Source organism: Camelus dromedarius, chromosome 12 (assembly GCF_036321535.1).
Source record: "Camelus dromedarius isolate mCamDro1 chromosome 12, mCamDro1.pat, whole genome shotgun sequence".
Classification (NCBI taxonomy): domain Eukaryota; kingdom Metazoa; phylum Chordata; class Mammalia; order Artiodactyla; family Camelidae; genus Camelus; species Camelus dromedarius.
Genome location: NC_087447.1, coordinates 2,988,760 through 3,012,978, shown reverse-complemented (window position 1 = coordinate 3,012,978; position 24,219 = coordinate 2,988,760). Strand labels below are relative to the sequence as shown.

Sequence of the window (24,219 nt, the reverse complement as noted above, 5' to 3'; positions counted from 1 at the left end):
TCCAGAGACCGCTCCGTTCTACTGCTGAACAGCCACGACGGCTCCCCATGCCCTCAGTCGGCCGAGCCGCAGTGAGCATCCTGGTGTGCTCTGGTCCTGCTCTCAACCACACGACACGTGGTCCAGGCAGCCTGGCCCTGGGGTCCTCTCTTTCCAGCTCAGTCAAGCCAGGTTTCTCAATGGCTCCACTGTGGGGAAGCAGCCCCGAACACATAGCCGCCCATTTTAAGGACTCAGTGTGTGAGCACACCCACCCTCAGACACACACATGCTGGGGGTGGCCTGCTGGCTGCTCTCTGCTGACAACGGATCTCGTGCAGAGACGGCTTTGCAAAAGCCACGGCCTGTGGGTGAGCCACCGCCTGGACCCTTCCAGGTTTCAGAGGGCCCCTGCACCTAAAGCCCCCCTCCCAGCCTGGACATCCCTGCAAGTCACCATGGCAACAGCTCTCAGGCTCTCTCCGAGCCTCAGGCTCCCCCCACCACCCCAGCCAGAACGGAAGCAAATATGACAGGGCGCTGACCGTGACCGTGTGCCCAGGGTCCACTTTGACAGGCAGCCTCCTGCTAAGGCAGAAATGACTCATCTGACCCAAATAAAGCAGAAGCCGGGGTCACGCATGGCTCCCTGGGAGCCATCAGCCTCTGAGCACACTTTCGGGGCTGTGCTGGTGGCCAGGCTACAGATCACAACATGGGCTTTTAAGGTCAGAAAATGGGCAATTTTAGCAAGAACTGGAGGGCCTGCAAAAGAGGACCATGACTCCCCTCCTCCTGTTACAGCACATCTTGTTTATGACAGAAAGGTGGATGGGACAGGTCTACACTGAAACAGGTCACCAGCAGTTCCACACCCAGGCGTGCACCCGGAAGGGTTGGAAACGGGTGTTCCCAAAACTACCAGCACACGCTTGGCCACAGCAGCACGTTTACAGCAGCCCCAGGTGAAAGGGACACAGCGTCCGAGCAGTCGTCGACAGACGGCTGGGTGCACAAAGCACGGTCCATCCGTTCAATGGGAGATTATTCAGCCTCCAAAAAGGACGGACATTCTGACACAGGCTGCCATGTGGGTGAGCCTTGAGGACGTGATGCTCAGTGAAAGAAGCCAGTCACAAAAGGATCAATACCGGACGACTGCACGCACAGGAGGTCCCTAGAGACGTCACATTCCTAGAGACAGAACGTCGGATGGTGGGCGCCAGAGGCTGGGGGAGGGGAGCGAGTGCTTCATGGGGACAGAGTTTCAGTTTGGGAAAACAGAGAGAGTTCTGGGGATGGATGGTGTGACAGCTGCACAAAAATACGAGTGTACTTAATGCCCCTGACCATACACGGCAGATGGTTATGAGAGCAAAGGTGTTATTCATGCTTTACCACAATAAAAAAGTTAGAGGGAAGAAATGAATGAGGCACTGACACATGCTACGGCGCGGATGAACCTTGGAAATGTTATTCCAAGTAAAGACGCCGTTCGCAGAGAACCGCGGGTGGTGGGACTCCAGGTCTAGGAAATGTCTGCAACGGGCATGTTCATAGACAGGCTGGTGGCTGCTGGGGCTGGGGAGGGACTGCTTCACGGGTGACGGAGGGGGGTGCTGGAGGTGCACTGGAACTAGATAAAGGTGACTGTCACACAGTATCGTGAAAGTGCTGAGTGCCACTGAATTGTGCACTTTAAGATGGTAATTTTAGGTTATGTAAATTTTTAACTCGGCAAAACAAATACAGGAGACCACATTCGATCCCTTGGCAGGCAGAGGAGAGTTAAGACCCCACTGGGAGTCTAGGGAGAAGCCAGGGCAGCGTGTCCAGATCCTTCCCCAGCGCAGAGCTTCTCAGGGGGAGAGGGGTGAGTGAGATTCTCAGAATGGGCCCCACAGATGGCTGCCCAGCCCGGGATGGGCAGGCAGCCTGCATGTCCCTTCCTCCTCTGCACCCCAGGCCGACCCCCAGTGAGCTCCCTGCCCAGGAAGAACACTCTGTCTGAAATGGGGCGCCGCCCCTTCCCCAGCAGGACCTGGCCTGCCTCCGCCTCCCCCTGCATTAAAATATGGAGGTGCAGGAGACCCGAGGACGCCTCCCTCTGTCACACGAGTGTGGCTTCTGCAGGAAAATTCGGACCCGCGCCCCACGCCGCATCACTGAGGGCACGAGGCCCTCTGCGCGAACCAAACAAGCCCCTCCGGAAAGAGCCAGAGGGCAAACCCGCCACTCTTCAAAGCGCCGCCTGCTTGGCGTCACAGGGATGGGCCTTCCTTGTACGAAACCTCAGACCCAGAGCAGGAATGGGTGTGGGAAATGCAAACGGGGCGGAGATCCGGAGGGCGTCCTAATATCCCCGGGGGAGGCGCTGCTGCCTCGAGGCTCCCGTGGCCAAGCGCCGTCATCTTCACCATTTGTACTCCTTCCCCCCAAACATGCCAGGCTTTCCTTCTCCTCCCCAAAAGGCAGCCCTCTCCCTTGGCCACCCCACAAGTGAGCTCCACCCTGACCCCAAACCGCAGGCGGCACAGAGACCACCTCTCAGGCAGGTCCTCTGAAAGACGTGGCTTCTATGATCCTAGCTTGTGCTCAGAGGTGACGGGGGATGCACAGGGGAAGCAAGCCAAGGGGCCTGAGCGCTCCGAGCAGGATGGTCCAGGGCTTTGGTGGCACAGACAAGCGTCTGTGACCGGAGGGGGCCTGGCAGAGAAGACCCACATCTTACCTGGACGCATCAAAGCTGTCATAGGAGCCCACCGTGTAGTGCCGGAAAAGTTTCTTGCTGCGGTCTGCTCGCGTTTCTGCACAGAGAGGGAAGAGAGACACGGTTTAGGAAGGCCCGGGCCCTGAACGCGGAAACCACGCGAGGCCGGCCCGGCCCCTCATTTATCTGACCTACGACGCGTGAGACCTGCTCTCCTGGGGAAAGATCTGGGAGGAAGATGAGGTCTCGCTCAGTGATCTAACTGTGCAAACTCGGGAGCGCAGAGGAACCTCCAGGCTGACCAGCGCAGAGTCACGAGCCCCGTCCCGAAACGGAGGCAGAGTCCCGGGGTGCTCGGCTGCAGCGGGCGCAGAGTGAGGACCCTGCAAACAAGACAAGGCTGTGCAGGCCCGAGCTGGGCTCGCCGCAGCCTGCTGGGCACATGGCATCGGCTGGAATGCTGTTCTCATGGGACGCAGCTGAGCCTTCCAGCAAGTCTGGGAACCTGCGGGTGACTGCCTTTGTTGCCCTTGGGAGGAAAATGTTTATTGTTATTTTCCTGATTACAGTTGCTTCCTCCTAGAAAAAAAAAACCCACAAACATGATTAACGTTCTTAATTAGGTCTGGGGCTTACTCCCCTTACTCAGCAGATTTCGACGTACGTTTCATGGGAAATGATACGAACAACGTAATTAGACTTAACAGGCAGCTCAGGGCTGGAGGGAGAGACCCACAGAAACACAATCCAAGCAGTACGGCGGCGTATGATTTACTGTTTAGACATTTTCCCCCAAAATAAAATCTCCTGGAGACTCTCTCCCCCAAACCCTGGAAAAAAAATACAGGGACAGGATGGGACTGGCGTCAGGAAGATCGCTCAGAACCTCATGCAAACTCCATGACCCTTCTGCTGTCAGCCCCTGGATCCCACATTCCAAGGTGAGCATGATTTCATCCACACCCAAACGCACATTTCCAGCCGAAGACTGAACACGGGCCAGGGTCCTGAGAAAGGTCTTGGCCTGACACCTCCTGGCTCCTTTCATGCGCAGTAGCTGTTGGTGCAGCAAGAACACAAGCTCCTTTTCCATATAGTGTGGTGTTGCCTTTGGGGACAGGGGTGGCAGCGATGTCCAGCCCAGGACTACATTTCCCAGCACCCCTTGCAGTCGGGCATGGTCATGTGACCAGCTCCCACCAATGGGATGTGAGCACCTTCCACTGAGGGCATGTGTGCCTTGAGTCCCTTCCAAGCTTGGCCTCTGTGGGAGCCAGGAGCTCTCCCTACCCAGGCCCTAGAGGGTCATGGGATCTGCAAGGATTCCTAGAAAATGCCTGGGCCTCTGTGAATGGGACTGTTCAAGTGAGCAACACACTTGTATGGTGGTGTTCCACCCTCCAGGGGTCTGCTTATTACAGCGGCTAACGCTGCCTTCACCCACCGGCGGCCGGATTCTCTGTGACGCGCTCCCACCTACCTCTGCCCCTTTCCCATTCCTCCACCTGAGGCTCCAACAATACGAAGGTCACAGTTCCCTGAAGGGCAACAACGTTTCCTCACACTGCCAACATCCCTGACATTAATTGAGCACCTACTGTGTACCAGGCCCTGTTCCAAGTGCCCCTCCTGTACACACTCATTGCCCCGTCACGACCCCCAGTCAGGAGGTGCGCGTGGCCCTCTGCACGTTCTGATGCAGGAAAACAGATGTGGGGCGTGAGAAGGGCCGTGTCCCAGGCTTCGGATGAGCCCCTGGGGTGTGCGCCACCAGGCGTGGGTCCTTGGCTTCGTGCAGGAAGGAATTCAAGAGGGAGCCACGGTTGAGTTTAGGTAGATTTGTTCAGAGATACATTGAAAGGCAAGAGAAAGGCCATGAGGTGTGGGGGGTTGGGTGCTCAGTTTAAAAGTAGGTACACACTCCGTAGACAGAATGTGGGCCGTCTCCGAAGAGGGAGAGAGAGGGGTGGCCGCGAGGCGCACCGTGTTGCTGGTTTTTATGGGCTTGGTGGCTTCATGTGCTAATAAGTGGAAGGACCAGTCTAAGTAGCCTGGGGAAGGGGCTGGGGGTCCCAGGAAGTTGGCCATTTCCCACTCTTTGACCTTTTGTGGCCAGCCTCGGGACTGCCATGGCGCCTGTGGGCGTGTCATTCACCATGTTAATATATCACAATGGGCGTGTAATGAAGCTCCAGATCTGCTAGAAGTTAAACCTCCCACCACCCTGAGCCTCAAGGCCTCCTGGGGGTGGAACCTTTCACCATTTTGATGTTAATTGCTGTAGCGTTCCTTGAATGGCTGTGCCCTGCCCCCTTCCTGTCTCAGTTCCACCAAGTCCAGCTGGGAGTGACCCCATTTGCTCCATTTCTTGCCACCCTTCCAATCCCTGCGCAGGACCTTGGTGTCCTCCCTGTGGAGTGAGCCACTTGCCTCTGCTCAGTGTGTTCCTGCTGTGAGACAGGATGGGACCAGGGAACTGTTGCTGGCATGTTTGCACCTGGACAAACATCTCCTAGAGCAACAGAATACAAAGAAACTTTAAGGGGCTAAAAATAGTGTGTGCAGTTGGGGCAAACTATAAACAATAAGATACAAAAAGGCCACAAACCAACTGCCACCTCTGAGGTGTTGGGAGCAGAAGCAGAAGACTGCACACAATCCTTGCACACGGCACCACCGAGGCGGTGGGCAGGCCACCTACGCCTCCCCTCGGGCCTGACCCACAGGTCTACCTCTACCCTCACCCCATTTAGGGACCAGCTTGCCCTCCTTGGAGATCGAGCAAGGGCACCTGTTACTTGCCTTCGCTCTCTCCTGCTGCAGCATGAGTCCCAGTAAAGCCCTGCCTGAATTTCTTGTCTGGCCTCTTATCAATATCTGTTGATTGAACAGTCCAGGAACCTGGCTGGTAACATCTTCATCCTCACTAACATTTATCAAGTCCTTCCCCTGGGGCCACCATTTGTGGCCGTCTGGGCTCATCCCCTCGTGGGTCACAGTGGCCCAGGGAGGGAGGTGAGGTGGCTGGACCCATTTCATGGATGGTGCCGATAAGGACTGCCCAGGCCAAGGTGCACTCCCCTCAACGGCAGGGGCAGGACAGATGCCTGGCTGGCAGGCGGGCTCCAGGCCGAGGCTGGGAGCCGGCAGGTCCCACCAGAGGCCCGGGAGAGGCCACGGCCCTGAGCTCTCTGCGGGGCTCTGAGGCGGGGACGTGGCTTTGTCTCTCTGGGTCACCTCCAGTGTCTGACTCCTGGCAGATGCCCAACGTCCAGGCTTGCTGACCTCGAATCTCAACAGTCCACCGTACATCAGCAAACAGATCCACGTCACACGCCGTCAGAGTGGCCGGAGTGCACTGGTCCTGCCACGCACCCAGACTGAACGTGCCCTGGTGCTCCGGGCCCTCCTTCCCAGCACCCTGTATCCCAGGCACGCTCAAGTCTAGTCACCATCGTCACGCCCACCTGAAGGCCAGGCCCTGGGCCCCAAGTGCAGGGATCACGAGATTCAGAGGGGCTGGGGCCCCAGCTCTGTTCCCTGGGGCTCAGAATCCCAGGGGTGGGGTGGGGTGAGGATAAGGTTACTGGAGGCTGACCTCTCGCAGGCTGGGCGGGGGGCCCCAGCAGTCCCCTTGCTGGGCCAGCCCTGTGACGCCCGTGTGGGGGCCACACGTGTGCAGGGCCCTGGAGGGATGAGTGGGGTCTGAGCCTCTTTGTGGGGCTGAGCAGGTAGCTCAGGAAGCCACTGAGTGACCCTGGGGACTGGCTGTTCATTGTCTTTATGACTCTGAATCACCTCGGTTGCTGAAGCCGAACTGGGCAGCTCCGTGCTGGTTGTCTGGGGAATCAGCGGGCTCTGAGGGCTGAGGTCAGAGGTTCCAGGTTTTGGGAGCTGAGAGTGTAGTCAGCGTGCGTGTGTGTGTGCATGCGTGTGCGTGCGTGCGTGCGTGCGTGTGTTCTGCGCACGAGTATTCACCAGAGGAAACACTGTTTCAGGAGGAGACTGCTCCTAGGCAGCCAGTGGTTGCCAGACCTTGGGATTTCACGGCCTAATAAAACTTTAAACAAAGGAGGGGCAGGTGTAGCCCACCATGAGGTTTACCAACTATTTAATTTGACGTTAAAAACTACGGATTCCCCTCCACCAACACAATTATTTTAGAAGAGGAAGGGGGGCTTTTGGAGGCACGTCATCTCTGACTGCTTCGTGAAAAGCACCCCCACACAGGCCTCCCTTGCCCTCCGGCTTCCGGACACAGTCCTCCTTCTGCTCTGAGATGCGACCCCAAAGGGCAGGAAAGGGGTCCTAAGGGACACCATCGCCACCATCGTTCTCATCACCATTACTACCGTCATCATCTTCATCACAGCATCATCGTCACCATGTCACTGTCTTCATCACCACCAGCACCAGCACCAGCAGCTTTCCCTGGCCTAGGCTGAGAAGCAGACCACACGTGGCCTTCTCTGCCGTGTGAGCCAGGACGTCCCACATTTGGCTCCAGTCTAGCAGAGCTGGCTTTCTGGTAACCAAGACAAAGGGTCAAACAGCCTCTGCCTTGATTCTGTCTGGCTGTCCTTTCTACACTTGCCAGGACTCTTGGTTGCCAGAAAGCCAGCTCTGCTAGACTGGAGCCCATTTGCACCCTAAGGCCTTTGCACTTGCTAGATTCTTTCTGGAACATTCTTTCCCCGGCTCAAATTCTACCGCACTGCGACATCCCCAGCTCCAATAACACAGCGTGGCGCACAGGAGGTGCTCAAGCACTGTGGAACAGCTGAACAAAGGGCTGAAACCCACGCGCTCCTGGACGCTCTGTTGTTCCACTCTGCCATCGTGGCCCCTTCCTTCCCAGCTGGTGGTGGCCGGGGCATCTCCTTGGGTGTAACTGAGACAGCTGGGGACACGGCACAGAAGGTGGAGTGTAGTCCTGCCTGCTAAGGAGTGAAGCGGCCATCCTACAAACTGAGAAGCTGGGATCCTGGTCCCGCCCTTGGTGGTGATGACGTGTGACCTCATTGCTGCTCCGGGCCCTCATTTTCTCAACCATCAAGTCAGATGTTTGGACGAAATGACCCCAGAGGGATCAGTCTTCTCAACATGCCGCAGCCCCTCCGCCCACAATGTGACTAGGGGCTCACCCCTCCCCCAGGAGTGGGCAATAACGCAGGTTTAAGCTGATGTGCCCTGGGAGCTTTTCTCGGAGCATGGCCTAGAAAAATCTACACTGAGGGGAAAAAAAAACCCCTAGAAATTCCATTCCATATACCTCTTGCGACTTGTGAAAGGGAGTGACAGATTGCATGACAAGCTTTAGATTGTCAGCTATTTAAAATAGCCTTTACGCAGCGCTGCTGGGAAGAGGATCCTGCACGGCTCGGCCAGGCAGCCAGGACGGGGCATCCGGGGAGATTCGAAGGACCTCTGAGCCGGGTGTGGCTGTTCCAGCAACAGAAATAAGAGAAGGAGTCTTCTCAAGGAAATTTACTAAGGCTCTGAAAGGCTGAGAAAGAAGTCAAAGGAGTGGGGAGGAGGTGGGCTAGAGGGGCAGGAGACGGCCCCAGGAGAGGGCATGGACTCGCCGGCCCTTGCCCCCATGTGGGATGGTCCCCTCGCACATGAGATGCTGTGCATGGGGGCAGGGAAGGAAATTTGCATTGAGACAAGTAAAGGCGAGCTCAAGTCCTTGGAGCTGCCCAGCCCCCGGCAGGAAACAACCTCTCCAAGCCTCAGTTTCCTCGTCTGTAACATGGGACCAGCAGCAGAACTAACCTTAACGGCGCTGTGGTGAGGGTGGGACACTGTCACACGGCCAAGTCCCGTCCCAGCACCTGGCCCGGGCGGGCTGTGGGCCACTGCTGCTCCCCAGGGAGCCGTCTTGGTCTCTCCTGTTCACGCCCTTCTCTGGAAGCATCCTTCCGTCCCCGGAACAGGGGAAGACCCCAACCATATCTGTATATGGAAGCTCATGCCCTGGTCAGAGCCGCTCAGCTGGGCCCACCAGACCTCTTCCTGGGAATCTGGAATAGAAGTGGCCAGTCTCTGCTCCCTCGGGCACCAAGGCTGTCAGGGCAGGAGCACTTTGTGGGGGAGCAGGGACACAGGCAAGAGGCCTGGGGCATTGACGGTGCACGCAGGGCCCTGGGGAGACGGCCGAGCTGTCCTGACCCCCGACAAGTACTCCCGCAGCCCCTGCGTCCAGAGCCTGCTTCCAGGGCTGGGGGCTGGGTCCCGCGCTCTGCCGTCGGGATCCAGGAGAGGCCCTGCACCCTCGCAGAGGAGGACATCTCTTCATTTGACCAGGCCATGGGGGTTCAGGTTTCCTCAACCATCAGAGCCCTGTCTTTTCTGTCGCTCTGGGTAGACTCTTGTTACCCCAGTAGACGGTGGTGGCCTCTCTGGATTTCAACCCAGGGTCTGGCAGAGCGGCCGGCCCACCACGCTGGTGCTGCTGGCCGGGGCAGACCTGGACCGTCGCTGCCAGTCCCCACGTACTGGCATTTACCGTGACAACACACGCCCCGCAGGGTTCCAGACACCGCAGGGGCGGTAAGCCCTCAGTGACGTCCACTGGGGAAGCAGCGGGGCCCCACATCTCCCCCTCCCTGATACAGAGCCTGAGCTGGCCGTGGTTCAAAGACGATGAAATGCTTCCAGGTCGCGCTGCCTTGGCTCATCCCAGCGATGGGCGGGGTGGGGCTCAGATACATCACACTCTTCCTTCCCCAAGTGCTGGGCCCCAAACTCGCTGTTTATCAACAACAAGCACAGAGACGTGGGGGAGTTGGGAGACCGCGGGTGGCATTACGGACGCCAGCTCCTCCTGTCCTCCCGCTGACCCTACCCCGGACTCTGCCGTGAGGCGAGCCACTTCCCTGGCAGCCAGTGCTTTGAGGTTCATCGATACTGTTTATCATCACGAGGACCAGGTGGCTTCCACGCTCCGTTAGCCTGCAAACCGTGATAAAGACCAGACCTTCGCTGACGTGTTCCCAGCACCCACAAGGCCAGTTGCCCATTTGTTAATCTTTTTTTTTCTTTCTTTTTAACGGAGGTGCTGGGGGTGGAACCCAGGACCTTGTGCAAGCTAAGCACGTGCTCTACTGCGGAGCTCTACCCCCCCCACCACCCGATACGTAAATCCTGACTTGGGAAAGCACGTCCGGCCACACCCTGGGCTGGCTATAAAGTTGTCCCAGGGGCCCCTCTGGGATGCGGAGTGCAGCCCACTCCACCCTGTGAGTCAGGAACCCTGTAAAAACTGACCCATTGATCACAGCGGGCCACCTGCCTCGGTGTTTGGGGTCTCAAGATGCTTTCTCAGTTTGGTGGGCACCTTCCTTCCCTCCATCCCCCGACCACTACGCCACAAGCCTTCAAGAGCAGACAAAGGGATGTGGGTCAGCCCCTCTGCTCACCGCGGGGGGAGGTTTTAAAACACGAAGGAAAAATTCCTTCATGGGAATTCTGCACAGGTTGGTCCAGAGAGCAAAATTATGTCAGTAAATGCAGTTCCAGCCCTGAAAGTCCATGAGAATGGCCCCAGGATCCTGGGCAGGTCACCACACCTGCTGGGCCTCCCTTTCCTCTGACCATCAGAGATGGAGCTGTTCTCTGAGGTCAGAGGTCATGGGGCCCCTGAGGTCAGGCCCCCAGCAGGCATGGGGCAGTTCGGACAGGGGGCAGTGGTCCCACGTGAGCTAAAGGTCTGTTGAAAGTTCACTGTGTCCACGGCCAGCCCTGCCTGGGTCTTAGTGCTCAGAACCACCCCGAGATGACCACTGCCGCGGTCCCACTGCACAGACGGGGACACTGGAGCAGAGAGCAGTTAAAGGAAGGCCTCCCCATGTGCTCAGGGTTGAGCCTGGGGGAGGGGAGGTGCTGGCAGAGCCCGTCGGGGGAGGTGCCCGGGGTGGAGCCGGGAGGCAGAGGCAGGGGAGGGGAGAAGAGGGACTGAGACTGAGTCTGGTGACGCCCAAGGGCAGGACCGGCTCTCGGAGACCCAGGGAAGGAAGCCTGTCGGAGACAGTCTGCGTTTCCAAAGAGAGACGGGGACTCGGTGAGAAACGTCCCTGCAGGGAATTTGAGGGGGTGACTGTGGATCTGTGATTCGGAAGCATCCGTGCTGGGGCAGAGGGGAGGCCATTTCTCAGCTGAAGAGGTTTTCCAGGAGCCACCTTGACCTCTGCCTGAGGATACCCTTGCTGAGGCCACGAGAGGCCTGTGGGCGACAGTCAGCCAGGAGGCAGGGCCCCACGCCTGCAGCCCCGGGGAGCCGGGTCCTGAGGACAACTGACCGTGCTGGGAGGGGCCCCCCTCAGGGCCTCCAGCTAAAGCACAGCCCGGTGACTCCAGGCCCACGAGACCCTGAGCACTGAGCCCAGGCGGGCCCACCTGCACTGCCGGCCCCTGGAGCCGGGAGCTGCTGAACGGCTGGGGTCCAGAGCTGCGAACTGAGGTCACATGCTATGCAGAACAGACGGGACAGAGCTGGGGTGACCGCTCTCTTCAGAGTTCTGTCTGTTTCTCTGAAAGGTGAGCCTCCATCCCACCAGAAGGAGAGACCAAGACAGGGACAGAGAGGGAGACAGACAGAGACAGAGAGACGGAGACACAGAGACAGAGAGACGGAGACACAGAGAGACGGAGACACAGAGAGACAGTGACAGAGACAGAGAGACATGTACAAAGAAAGATGGAGACACACAGAGAAAAAGATAACAAAGCTCAGAGAGAGAACACACAGCAGTACAGAGAGACAGAGACACAGAGATACACAGAGACAGGGAGACAGAGACATAGAGAGAGAGACGGGGATACAGAGGAGGGAAAGTGGTCCCTGAATGCCCCCCAGCTCCCCTCCGTCCCGGCCCCTCCCTGTTGGCGTTATCTGTGGCCCCTCACCCTAAAGAGGCAGAAACGACAGAGGGGACCCCTAAGAGGGCAGGAGCCCCCTCCCTCATCACGGCAGTGTTTTCTGAGCTTCCTCGGATCCCAGCTGAGCTGGACAGGACCAGGCTGGTCCGCGAGGTGGCGCTTCCCGCCCTGTCACAGGGCGCTGGGCAGCCCAACTCCCACCCCCGGCTCCGCATCCACACGCCTCCCTCCCATTCGGGCTCCTGTGATCTCTGGCGGGTTTTAAATCCAACACTGTTCGGGCTACACCCAGGCTGGTGTGCCAAATGCAGGATTGGAGCCACAAGGAGGAAAGAAATTACCGATGGGGATGAGGACAGAAATAACTTTTCTTTTTTAAAACCAAAGATGTCGTTGGGCTCCTTGCAAAAGCGGAGAGACACGGTGGGGGGCGGGGGGAGAAGCCAGCAGTCTGGGGTGCGGGGTGGGGTCGGCAGAGCCATGGGGGTGCTGGCAGAGGTCTCCGCGCTCAGCATCATCTCCTACTCGGGTCAGACACCAGCTGGCGAGTCCGGGGGCAAACCACTGAGAAGGGCTGGCGGAGCCTGGGCAGGGCGGGGGCAGAGGCGGGGAGTGCTGAGCACTGAGCTTGCAGCCTGCACAGCCAGCTGCACCCCTGTGGGCCACGGCGCTGCGCTGACAGGGGCCATCCCACCGCCAGGGCACAAAGGTCAGGGCCTCACCTCCGAGGATCACTGGCCGAGGGGCCGGACTGATTTGAAGCCCCTTCTCACACTTGCGTCACCGCAGCCTGGGTCACCTGTTCAATCACATCAGCTGTGGATCCCTGACCCAGCACCTTCCCGGTACCGGGTGGTACTGGCGGTTCCAGGGAGGGGCGGGAAACAGGGACCCGGCTCTCCAAACGCACACAGACTTCACCCCACGACCCCTAAGGAGGGGGTCAGCCCCCCGTGGCTGCTGGAACCAATCACCCCCAAGCCACCGGCCCAGAGCCACAGAAGCGTATGGCCCTGCAGCTCAGACTCCAATGGCTCTCGGGGGCTCTGGCCACGATGCGGGCGGGGCTCGGGCCAGCGGAGGCTCCAGGGGAATCTGCTCCTTCTCCAGCTTCTCAAGGCTCCTACCCCTTCCCCGGCCACCCAAGCCAGCAACGGCGCGTCAAGTCCTCAGATCCTGATTCTGAAGTCTGTGCCCCCCCCTTTCCACGTTTAAGGCTCCTGGGGATGACACGAAGCCCTCCCTCTGGATAACCCAGAAGCATCTCCCACCTTAAAGCCAGCCGACCGGCAACCTTCAGTCCATCTGTGACCTTCCTTGCCCTCTGCCATGTGTTCAGACACATTCATTCACCTGTTCCAGGGATTAGGGCGTGGGCACCTTAGGCCGTCACCACCCAACGCAGCTGCAAAGAGACCATGCCTATAGGATAGTGCACGGGGGCAAAACTTGCTCAGAAAACTGTTTCAGCCCTTCCTAATTAAGGAGCTCAGAATCTTGCTTTCAGCTCAAAAACTACCCAAAGGGTGAAGGAGAAGTGGTTCTCCAGGCAGTGGACTTCCTTGTTTACAGGTACAAGACGGAGCTCAGTTCAGTTTCCGACTCTGTAGAATCATGTCGAGGCCCAGGCGAGGGCTGGTTCCTTCCACCCTCATCCCCTCCTCTGTGCGACGGGATAAATGGTTTGCTCTGTGCCCCTAGCCCGTGCACAAGGATTTCTCCTGCAGAATGACAGCCCCGGGGCCGCATTCTCTCCCTGGAAGGACGCTGCTTCCCAGTCAGAGAAGCCGCCTCTGTGGTGGTCTGCAGCACCGGCCAGCAACAGTCATGGCTTCTATGTGCTCCCTCTGCCCCCTCAGCACGTGCTCACACGTGTGGGGTGTCAGCAGCCCTGTCCTCCCTTCTCACCCAGCGCTGGGAAAACCAGCCCTGTGCTCACACAGCGGGGTACGGACGTGCTCTGAACTCCCTGGATGGGCACGGGTGTGTGGGCACGGGGCGTGCCGGCCGTCACCAGCCCTGCGGGGCACATGTCGGCCAGTCCCCACTCTGGCACATCTGAGCGCCAAATCTACAGACTCCAAAGACAAACGGCGAAGGAAGACGTGCCAGCATGTGGCTGATTTCCTTTCCCGTGATGGACAGAGAGCACTTCAGAGGGCTGGGCACTCCCCTGGCGGCTGGTTTTTCCCCTTAGTTATCACGGTCAGCTGCTGGTTGTGCTGTGAGAGGACAGGAAACTCCTGGGGAATTAGCGGTGGTTGCCTCTCTGTGTGGACGGAGTGTGGCTTGTGTAACCGTAACTTCCTTCCCACCGGGCGCAGCTGCGAAGCCCTCAGGGAGCCCGAGGGGCCGCAGGGTTCGGGCGCCGACCAGCCGAGGCTCACCAGCACCAGCTCCACCTCCTCAGCCTCAGGAGAGACGAGCCCGTGTACCAGGTGGCTAAGTGCGCCCAGGTGCGAGGGCTGAGGCCACGGCTCAGCTGAGGTGCTTGGTCAATGGTGAGAAGGCAGGAGGACCCGAAGGGAGGGAGGCCAGCCTCCCAGAGCAGGCCTTGAGGAAGAGGACGAGGACAAGGATGAAGCCGGGGAGTCGGGGGTGAGGAGCTGACCCCAGATGCATCATTGCCACTGTCATCGTCCTGATCTGTGGACACCTGTCACCTGCCGTCACCATCACAGGTAACATCAAGTGCCCACACACTCTTTTCTAAATGCAAAACACACGAGCTCCTCTGCTGGCAGCAGCACCCTCTGCCGTACAGGTGAGAGCTAGAGGGGCTCAATGCCAGCCCAGGTGATGCAGCCCCGAAGCCGGTTGTCCTAACCACCGCCCCGCACCGCCCGGCACACCTGGGAGCAGAGCCCGCTCTGCCCTGTGCCGAGGTGGCCTTCCTCTGACAAGCACTCTCTGTCGATCACGCAACACCTGTTTCCAAGCACCGGCACCCTTCCCTCCAGGGGACTGGGTGGCCAAGAACGCCACTTCCCCAGCCTCTGCCCAGGAGTGGCCACGTGACCGGGCCTTGGCCAATGAAATGGGAGCAGGCGTCTGCTGGGAGGGGCTTCCCTTCCCCAAACCAGGCCGCCCAACGGGGAGAGCTGAGGACCCGCAGGAGGAAGGAGCCGGGTCTGGCCCCGCCTTCCTGTTGGGCGGGACAAGGAAAGCCCGGTGTGTTTAGGCAGCGTTCCCGAGGGTTCTGTCTCTGGAAGCCAACCCAGCACCTTCCCGACTGCAAAGCCTCAGCTCCATGAGACAGGCGCTATTGCTACGGGGAGGAAACTGAGGCACAGAGAGGTTAAGTGATGGTCCCAAGTCACACAGCCCTCAGGGGAAGGACTGGCTTTCAGGTTGCTCTCCTAATGCCTCTGCTGTAATCGGACGGCAACTGCAGGAGGCTTGCCTGCTCTACCAGGAGAAAACCAGATGCGACTGGACAGGATCCAAGGTGCCCAGCTCGCGAGCGGCGGAGCTGCGGCCCTAGCCCAGCTCCAGGACCCCAGGGGATGCTGTGCGCTTGACTGCATCCTCCCCTTGACTTTATCAAAGGACAAACCTTGAAGATGAATTGTTCCTGTAGAACATGCTTTACGATGCTGTACTTGAAAATTACCAGGGAACGCAGGAAACCTGGGTCCCAGGCTTTTGGGATGAGGACCCCCATTTGAGGATGAGTGGGACTTGCCCAAGACCACGGTGCGGGGGTCCACCTCCTGACACGCGGCTCCTCGCTCGCTCAGCGGACGCCTCCTGCCCAGGCACCCGGCGCTTGTGACCGGGGGTCAGAAGCTCTGTGCTCCCACCATCGCTCCGGGTCCTGCCAAGCGAGGCTGGGGCACCACTGGCGGGAGATGAGTAAGCTTGGTTCCTGGCTGTGGTTCCCCATCTCCACTCTCCCAAATTGGCTGGACAAATGAATAAAGCTGCTGGCTGTCAACAAATTGGTTTCTACTCTGCAGTAATTAGAATCTTAAAAAGAAAAAAAAAAAAAAAAAAAAAAAAAAGCAGCCCAGGCGGCTCAGTGGAAGCCTTTATAGCAACACCTGGAGCCAGACAGGCAGCTCGAGTGGAACTCACAGTAAAGGGGGGACTGCAGTCATCGCCAAGCTTGGCCAGAGCGGCCGCGCCAAGGGGGGTCCAGCTCAGGAGTGCTCAGCAGCCAGTGGACGCCGACATGCCCTGGCCCAGCGGCCCAGGGCTGGGGTGACAGCGGTGGAGGGGCAGGGGGTTCGAAAACACGTGAGGACCTGGAGGAGGCTTTCCCGGCACGGGATCCACCAGCTAGGCCCAGAGGGAGCAGAAGCCCCCTCCTCTCTCTGTCCTTCCGGGATCTCGGGACCCACCCTCGCTTCACTTCCCCAGCACAGGCCCCTCCAGCACCATGACCACACCCTAGAGAGCGCCTCCTCTCAGGCCCCACTAGACCCCCGCCTTTCCCCGCCGATGGCAGCACCTCACACAGACCAAGGCGCAGGGACCTCCATTGCAGCGCTGCTACCTGGAGCACCTCTCTCCATCCTTACAACGCCCCTCCCTCGAGGCCGGGTTCCGGTTATCCACCCTCTGGCACGACACCCCTGGGGAGGGGCCCAGAACCGTGCAGTGTGCTTGACGCCCAAGGGCACACGAGGGTGAGCAGCAGGGCTGGATTTCAACCCAGGAAGCGACTGGGAGCGCGAGGATTCTTGTTAGTTCCTTCAAATCTTTTTTAGGGACACTGGCAGCTGAAGCTTAGGAATTAGGACACAGAGGAAAAGAGACCTGTTGAGCTCCAGGAAACCGCCCTGATCGTGTGGGAAGACAGCTGCGTCTCCCTGCTTGGCAGCCAGGCAGTCAGGTCGTGGGCTGACCGCCGACCACAGTTCAGGATCAGGGGAGTAGCTTCCAGGTTCATCCCTGGAGGGATCACAGTGCGTGGGGGGAGGGTCAGATGGATCCCAAGGGCGCTAACAGATCACACAAAGGCCCACCCTGGCAGTGAGCTTACAAACGACGCCTGACCTCTTGGGCACTCATTCCCCGACACCCACCCCTGCCCCACAAAGATGTTACATGTCCCTAACAGACACCGGGGCTGGCAGGTGGGTGATGACCAGCAGGAGGGCCTGGGAGGGGTGGCTGCTGTCTCGACCATTCATGGCTAGTTTCTCTTTGCACACTTCAGCGTGACATCTTCGGGGCCCCATCAGGGAGAGGCGTCTTATCTGAGCAGGTCACTGAGCTCCCCGGCCGGAGCCCTGGCAAGCTAGCTGTGTCCTCTCTCCTCTGCTTCTGGGAGCGAGAGAAAGCAGTTGGTAACGACCTACTGCAGAAGTTGAAGAAAGCAATGCAATCTGAAAATGCATATGGTGTTTTCTTGTCTCAACGGCTGCAACACCAGAGCACACAGTCCACTCGATGTAAAAAAAAACAACTAAAAATCAAACTAGCCATTCTTTCTTTGCAGGTTGGACAGGTGGGAGGCACACTGCACCCATCCCATTTGGGGGGAACTTTCCATATAGTTTTCCAGGGGGGAGAGAACACGCAAGAATCCTGGACAAGCTATGCGTTTAAGTCACAGCGACTCACAAGGCAGCCGGCCGCCCTTGGAGTTTAACAGCAGTGCTTACTAGGAGTAGATGCCCGAGTTGGTCTTAAAACCCCCCTGAGCGCTCAAAGGGACTCCTGAGAACACGGAAAGGCTCCTGGGTCTCTAACAGCACCAGAGATGCCGGAGTCCTCCCCAGTGACTTGACGGCCGCCTTGATTCTCCCTGCTACCTCGGGAGCAGGAGAAAGCCGTTATGGAAACAATAGCCCTCCCGGCGAAGCACAACAACCAGAAATACAGTCCTCCTAAAACACACCCAGCGCAAAGAGATCGCCTACACAGCCAGCCACCCGGTCTCACCGAGCACCAGCGGGGCGGGCAGACCCCGCCGTCCACAGTCCCCGGCAAGTCAAGAACAAAGACTCAGCACACGGACCCACAGCAGGTTCGGGAGACGGCACTGTACCTCCAAAATGAACTTTCTTCTTGAACCGTGAATTCTCAGCCATCATCGCCAGCCTGGGTACGACCATCTCAGGCTGGTCCCGCGGCTTCTCCAGGTCCGCGCGGGGACCGAGTCCACGAGGCCCGCCTCATCTACTATTGTCTGTTAATCCAAGAGGAAAAAAGTTGCAGCCCTCCAGGCTCAGAATGGCAGAACAAAAGGGGGAAAAAAAAATCAGAGGAAGAAGAAAGATGGCTCCGAGTGTTTAATCCACGGGGTGGTTCACAAATTTGACTTTTGGAGACTGCACGTCGGGATCGGCTGAAAATTCGGCTCTTTGACACAAGTTGTACGCTCCAGATTGGAGCCTGCATCCTTCCACTTCCCACTGCACTGGGGATGGGTTTTTTCCCCTAGTGCCGGTTTCCATGGCAACGCACCAGCCACTACTCTAAATAAGTACGGGCGAAGGACGCTGGAAGAACCGGCGCGTCGCGCACGCCATTAGCGGGGAGAGGAGAACGATTCAACCCGGCGCTTAGCACGGGGCCGGGGTAGCGCTCGCAGGCCGCTGTCGTCCTCGCCCCGAGGAAATGTGCTCTCATTTTGTCACACACGGTTTTTCTCAGTCTGAGCAGTCTCTGAGCCGTGAGTTCTGTGGGGTGGACGGCCGGGCAGCCAAGTCCATTTTGGCCCCACCACCTGGCTGAGCCAAGGCCGAAGGGGAGGGCAGCATCTCAATGAAGCTGGTCGTGGCTGAAGACTCCTGTTATGCCTTTCCGTGGTCCCTGCATCCCTGGGGGGTGGGGCATGGGACTTCGGGCGCTTTGGTGGGGTCTGGGGGCGAGATTCAGGGACACTCTTTGCGTTCAGGGTGAAGGCCGGTGCTGAGCCGTCTGTCTGCAGGATGCGTGGCAGGGCTCGCTCTGGGGCGGGGGGCCAAGCCTGCCTCCTGCCCAGCGAGGTCCTCTCACCTCCCGGCTCTCCAAGCGCTTCCCCTTTGGGCCTCGTCTGGGAAGGGAGCATGGGGCGGGGGGTGGGACAGGGGTAGAACAGGGCTCTCCTTCCTTTTCCTTATTTGTTATCAACTTCTTTTCTCAAACAGCTGCCACAAGCTCACTGTGTGGCCTCAGACATGACCCCTCACTGCTCTGCGCTGCAGGCTTCCTGTTGGTCAGAAGAGCTGGTGGTTCTCAGCAAATGTTCTTCGGCCCCTGAGAGGCAGGCGGTGTGGCCAGGTGACTGCCAGGCCACACCCGGCCCCTCACTGGCTGCGCGGCCTGGCAAGTGGTCCAGCCTCTTATTTGCCAGATGGGGATAACAATGAATTATCTTACGTTAATTATTAACTAATTAAACCAGACACTTATCAATTAAATAATTTAAAAGTTAATTATGAAAATGGGGTGTCAGGGTTGTTAGGAGGTTGTCTGCATTATTTCACTGCTAACGTGAAGAGCACACGAAAAACCCTGGTGTGGCTGAACAAGGGCGCCCAGTTCGCGGGATAACCTGCCCTTTCAATCCTGTGCACCCAACCACGTTGCAATAAATGCCCCGTGAAGGTTCAGAAATGAGGACGCTGCGCCCAGAGATGTTCGGTGAATGACCTAAGGGCACACAGCCAGGTGAAGCTGGGCCTGGGACTGGAGCCCAGCCCGGAGCCCAGCCAGTGTGCCCCGCACAGCTCTCAGCTGACCAGCAGGAATGAAGACAAGGTGGGCTGTGATGTGCAGATGGTGGGCTTCACTCCTAGGAAGTAAAGCGGGGTCTCCAACTGGGTGTCCTGGCGCCTCTGCACGGTTCCCCAGTCCTGCCCTCTGTGGCTCAGACCCAAGTGAAGTCCTGCTTCTCCGCAGCCCCCTCCCTCCTCCTGGTCTCTGGGCCCAGCAGGGGTCACAGAAACAGCCTGTGCCTGGCACATGGGAGGCCCTGGGGCTGCTGCCACCACTCTCCAGGAGGGAGCCAGTGGGAGGCAGGAGCAGAGATGGGAGGGTAAAAATAGCGCGGGTTTTCCACGGCAGTGCCTCCCGCTGTCCTTGGAGGCGCCCTGTCCCTGGGAGGGCGAGGAGCTGGCGGCTGGCCCGCACAGGAGGCCATCGGGGCAGCGGGCAGCGGGCAAACCCCAGGCTTCCAGGGCAGGGCTGGCCTGTCCTGACTTGTGACCTCGGTCAGATTTTCACCCTCTTTGAGATTCAGCTCCAGGAGAAACGGGCCAGCAAGAGCAGGTCCTCCTGGAAGGACTAGCTGAAAGCCATGAGGTGGCTCCACGTGGGCAGAGGAGACCCGGTGAGTCTGACCTGGACGCCCCTGTGTTCCCAGGGCCTGCACCCCACAGATGCCCCCCCCAACAGAATGCATGGACTTCCTGCATAAAGTACTGGTTTATCCAAAGGCAGACGGGGCCCAGGATGCCACACACGCGGGGACATGATCCTTGCTGTTGGCTCCTCCAACGACAGCAGAGCATTAGCGCCACATCCTGAGGTCACGACGGTCTGGCCCGCACCTCTCCCCGATGCCCAGGGGCACGGGACTTCAGGGACACGGCTGAAGCTCTCTGTGCTGCCACACAAACTGAATGGTGTCCTCCCCCCACAAAGTCACATGCTGCAGCCCCAACCCCCCTCCCATGGGATGGGACTTGGAGGGGATTAGGGTTGGAGAAGGTCATGAGGGTGGGGCCCCCACCAGGGGGTCAGTGTCCTCATAAGGAGAGGAAGAGACCAGAGTTTGGTTCTCCTGCCCTGTGAGGACCTGGGAGAACATGGGCACCCACAAACCCAGAAGAGGACCCTCTCTAGAGACAACCCCACTGCCTCGGCCCCCAAACTGTCAGAAATAAATGTCTGCTGTGTGAGCCCTGGTCAGAGGAGACAGGCGTGTTCCTGCCTCGGGGAGGTGGGGACCAAGCAGGCGCCCACGGGGGTGGACGCACAGCATTAAGGGTGATCACCGCGCTGTGAACAGAACAACCAGACTCTGCCCCCGTCACACCCACGGAGCTTCCCCGGAGGCAGGACTGAAGGCAGCGAGACGCCTTTACATCTCAGGGCCCAACACCTGCCTCTAATTACTTAGAAACTGGCGGGACTGACGCTTGTGTGTTCCTGAGGCTTGTGCACGCGTGCGCACACGCACACGCATACACACACGGCAGGGAGGGACAGAGCACAGGCTGGGGAGTTGGAATTCTTCTCTTTGCAAAAAAGACCTAAAACCCAAAGCTTGCTTCCCTTCCAGAACCTGAAGGAGCCCAGTCCTCCATCCTCTGACACTGGGGCCAGCTTCTGCCTGGCACCGGCAGAGCTGAGGCTGGACTCCTCCCTGGACCCACCCGGGCATCTCCCGTCTCCCTCTGCTCCAGCTGGTGCCCAGCACATCGGGGTTCCTCTGCTCGCTGCATGCAGACCCAGGCAGGCTCTGTGTTCCCTCCCGGGGGGGCCCAGCACCTCTATCAAGCCCCGTTTGCACACATGACAGCTAACAGGTGTGCATGCGCTTCCCTCAATGACCATGAGCCGCTCACGGGCACACGCACCCCCTCCCATCACAGATGCCTCCTCCCCAGCATCTAGCCTGGACTCAGTTTCCAATGAATGTCTGCCCATTGGGTTTCATAAACGAACCAGATTCACACACAGGAGTCACAGACCCGAACGTCTCCAGGCAGGCTGTGCGCAAAGGAGCAGGCGTGGAATGGTGGGGTCTGGGGTTGATGGAATCTTAACATCACAGAAACCCTACTTTACAGAAAGGTTTGTTCTTTCTGAATGTGGCTGCAGGTGGAATTGGGCCCTGGGCGCTACTCTGAGAGCAGTAAGGGGAGGAGGGCACAGCTCGGTGGTAGAGCACACGCCTGTCATCCGTGAGGTCCTGGGTTCCATCCCCAATGCCTCCACTTAAAGAGAGCGAGTGAGCAGTAAGGGCCCTGGCAGAGTCCCGGGGGCACACCCGCGTCCCAGCGCGGTCTGGAGGCTGCTGTCCCGGCGCGGGGCGGGTGCTGTCAGCCGGCCCCGGCAGGGCTGGCGCGCACGGACTCTAGGTGGACGGAAGGCCTCCGTATGAAAACTCTCGGAGCCCAGATCCTACATTCTTGTCGCGTGAGGCACATGGTGTTTTTGACGTGGATCAAATACACACCGGACTCTCCAGAAACGCCAGTACTTCCAACATCAAAGGAGGAACATCCTTTGTTCATCTGGAGATTTTCGACGAGTGCTCAGCGAGTCCCAAGTCCAGCCCCGTAGCGGCGGGGACCCACACGGTGTGTGAGGGTGTCGGGCGGCATCTGGGGCCCCCACGCGGTTCCCTGTGCGGGAGCGTCTGTCTAACTACCGTCTTCTGGTCCTGTGGCCCCCATGCACGCACCTACTTGCACCATCACGGGGCCCTCTCGTGTCTCCCTGACACCACAGTGGGGACGTGTGCCCCCTCTTGTAACTCTGTCCCCCTCCCGCCCTTCTGCACCCAGCAGGATGGGGTCCCTACGGACTTGGAGTTTCCCAGACTCCCTGCAGGGGCGACAGCAGGGTTCTGGGGAGGAGACACGGGTACCAGGCTGCAGGGAGGCACCACAGCTGTGCGTGCCCCTGGCAGGAAGCCCCTGCACGCCCCCAGGACACCTCTTTGCTCATTCCGCAGCCGTAACCCGGGGCAGGGGCGGCTTCCTGCTGTGAACCATCCCTGGGTGGCATCACTTGCCCCCTTCTGTCCCTCCAGCCCTCCCAGTCCTGATTTCCTACAGTCCATCCCCTCCATCTGAAGCCCCTACAGAGGTGTGTTTGTTCCTGACAGGACACTGATTGATAAAGGGTGTGATGTTAATTATTTTGAACTATGTGTATTATGGGCTTTTTACGTAAGAATTTCATTTAAAGAGATAAAGGGGGTCCTTGCACATCATTGGTTTTTAAAAAGGGTGCATCGTGCCTCTGACCGCTGAGACCCTCACAGCTGCAGTGAGAGACGGGTTCCGAAAGGGCCAAGCCGGAATTGCGAGGCGCAGCCTCACGCCCCACCCCGCGCACTCCGAGGCTCAGGGCGCCTTAGCCTGGAGGGTTACTCAAAGACTCTCAGCTCAAAAGCAGGACTGATGACGGGAGAAGCGGCAGCAGGAAAAGACCCTAAGTCTCCTGACAAAGAGCTTCCCGGAGGACCCCAGGTAGTCGGAAAGCAGCCCCGCCGCGAACACCGCAGAAGCCCCGGCCTCCGCTTTTCCACTTGGTCCTTGGTTTCCTTCTCTGGAGAGGACACTCTACAAAGTACCTCAGACCCCATTTGGGGTTAAAAAATATGCTAATGGAGGAGGGTGTAGCTCAGGGGTATGCTTAGCATTCACGAGGTCCTGAGTTCAATTCCCAACACCTCCATCAAAAAACAAATAAATAAACCTGACCCCGCCCCAAGTACGCTAACGGCCCCTGCGGCAGCCGGATTAGTCAGGCGGCTCCAAGGATCCGCCCCCCAGAGAGATCCCTGCCGTGTGAGTGTGGGCAGGACCTGTGACGCGCCTCAGACTCGCAGAACATGGAGCAGGGGACAGGTATGCGTGATCACGTGACCCTGTCACACGTGAGGCTGTAGTGACTTCTTGTGGGACAAAGCAGGTGTCCACCTTGGGGAGTCCCACCGGGAGGAACACGGGGCGGCCTCTGCCTGCAGAGGGGCTTGCAGCCTCCAGCCGGCAAAAAAAACCCCAAAAACAAACCCTGCAGCACTTGGCCCCGCGAACCCGGGGGACCGAATTCTGCCGACGCCCCGGGACAGCCTGGAAGGGATCCTTCCCTGGTCAAGCTTCCAGCTGAGGACACGGCCCGGCCACCATGCTGAGGAAAGCCTTGAAGGGGGCCAGCGAGGCCAAGCCACTCGTAACCCACAGCAACTGCGGGCTCACAAGCGCACGTGGAAGCCACTCCATTTGCAGTGACACTGTCCCCGCGGCAACAGGTAATTAATAAAGTCTCATGCTGTTTAGACTTCAGAGCCACACCAAGTAACACGCTACAAAAACTCCGCAGGTGAGATCCTCTCTCCTGGACTCTAGCAAGTGCAGAGACGAGGAGGAGGGGGACAGGCAACGCGCGAGAAGCAAACCTAACACGCTTTCCCAAGAACTACTTCTGTCAGAAGACTCCCAGTGACTGAGCGACCTTTTGGATCTTAGCTGGCTGTCTCCCCCTCTGATCTCATGACATCTCACCTTTTAGACATTCAGATGACATGTAATTCAGATGATGCAGGAGGCTGGAATTTCCCCAAGAAATCATGGCACCAGGTGGCTGCTCTGACACCCCCCAGAGCTGTGCTGGGGACCCCGCGGTCAGGGCGGGTCTGGGCAGCCCCGCGCCCGAGCACCAGCCAGCGGCCGCAGGCACCCGGGCTAACTGTGCTCTGAGCAGCCGCACTCTCAAGGTCTAAGGGGCCGATCAGGCGGCGAACACCAGTCGGAGCGGGGAGCCTGTGCGTTTATGCCCACGTATGCCCACAGGGAGCCATTAAGAGAGGATGAGTTAAGAGACAGAAAGAAGAGTCTCCCTGAGAGTAAAAACCAAATGCAACACGCGTCTCCATCCTAAGGCAAGGAAACCGACATTTGCCAAATGCCCTGCTGTTGTCACCAAACTGAACTTGGGTCCACTCGCCTGCGCAGCAAAGCCGATCTACTGACACC

The 24,219-nt window shown here is 58.7% G+C and overlaps 1 protein-coding gene across 4 annotated transcripts in view; it reads right to left on the bottom strand.

The window, feature by feature from the left end:
- Nucleotides 1–24,219, bottom strand: part of SHANK2 (SH3 and multiple ankyrin repeat domains 2) — a 494,838-nt gene that overhangs the window by 168,014 nt on the left and 302,605 nt on the right. For all 4 annotated transcript variants that reach the window (XM_064492018.1, XM_064492014.1, XM_064492017.1 and 1 more), the window contains exon 15: nt 2,711–2,786. In XM_064492018.1, coding sequence (XP_064348088.1) covers nt 2,711–2,786 — 76 coding nt within the window. The remainder of the gene's footprint in view (nt 1–2,710; nt 2,787–24,219) is intronic.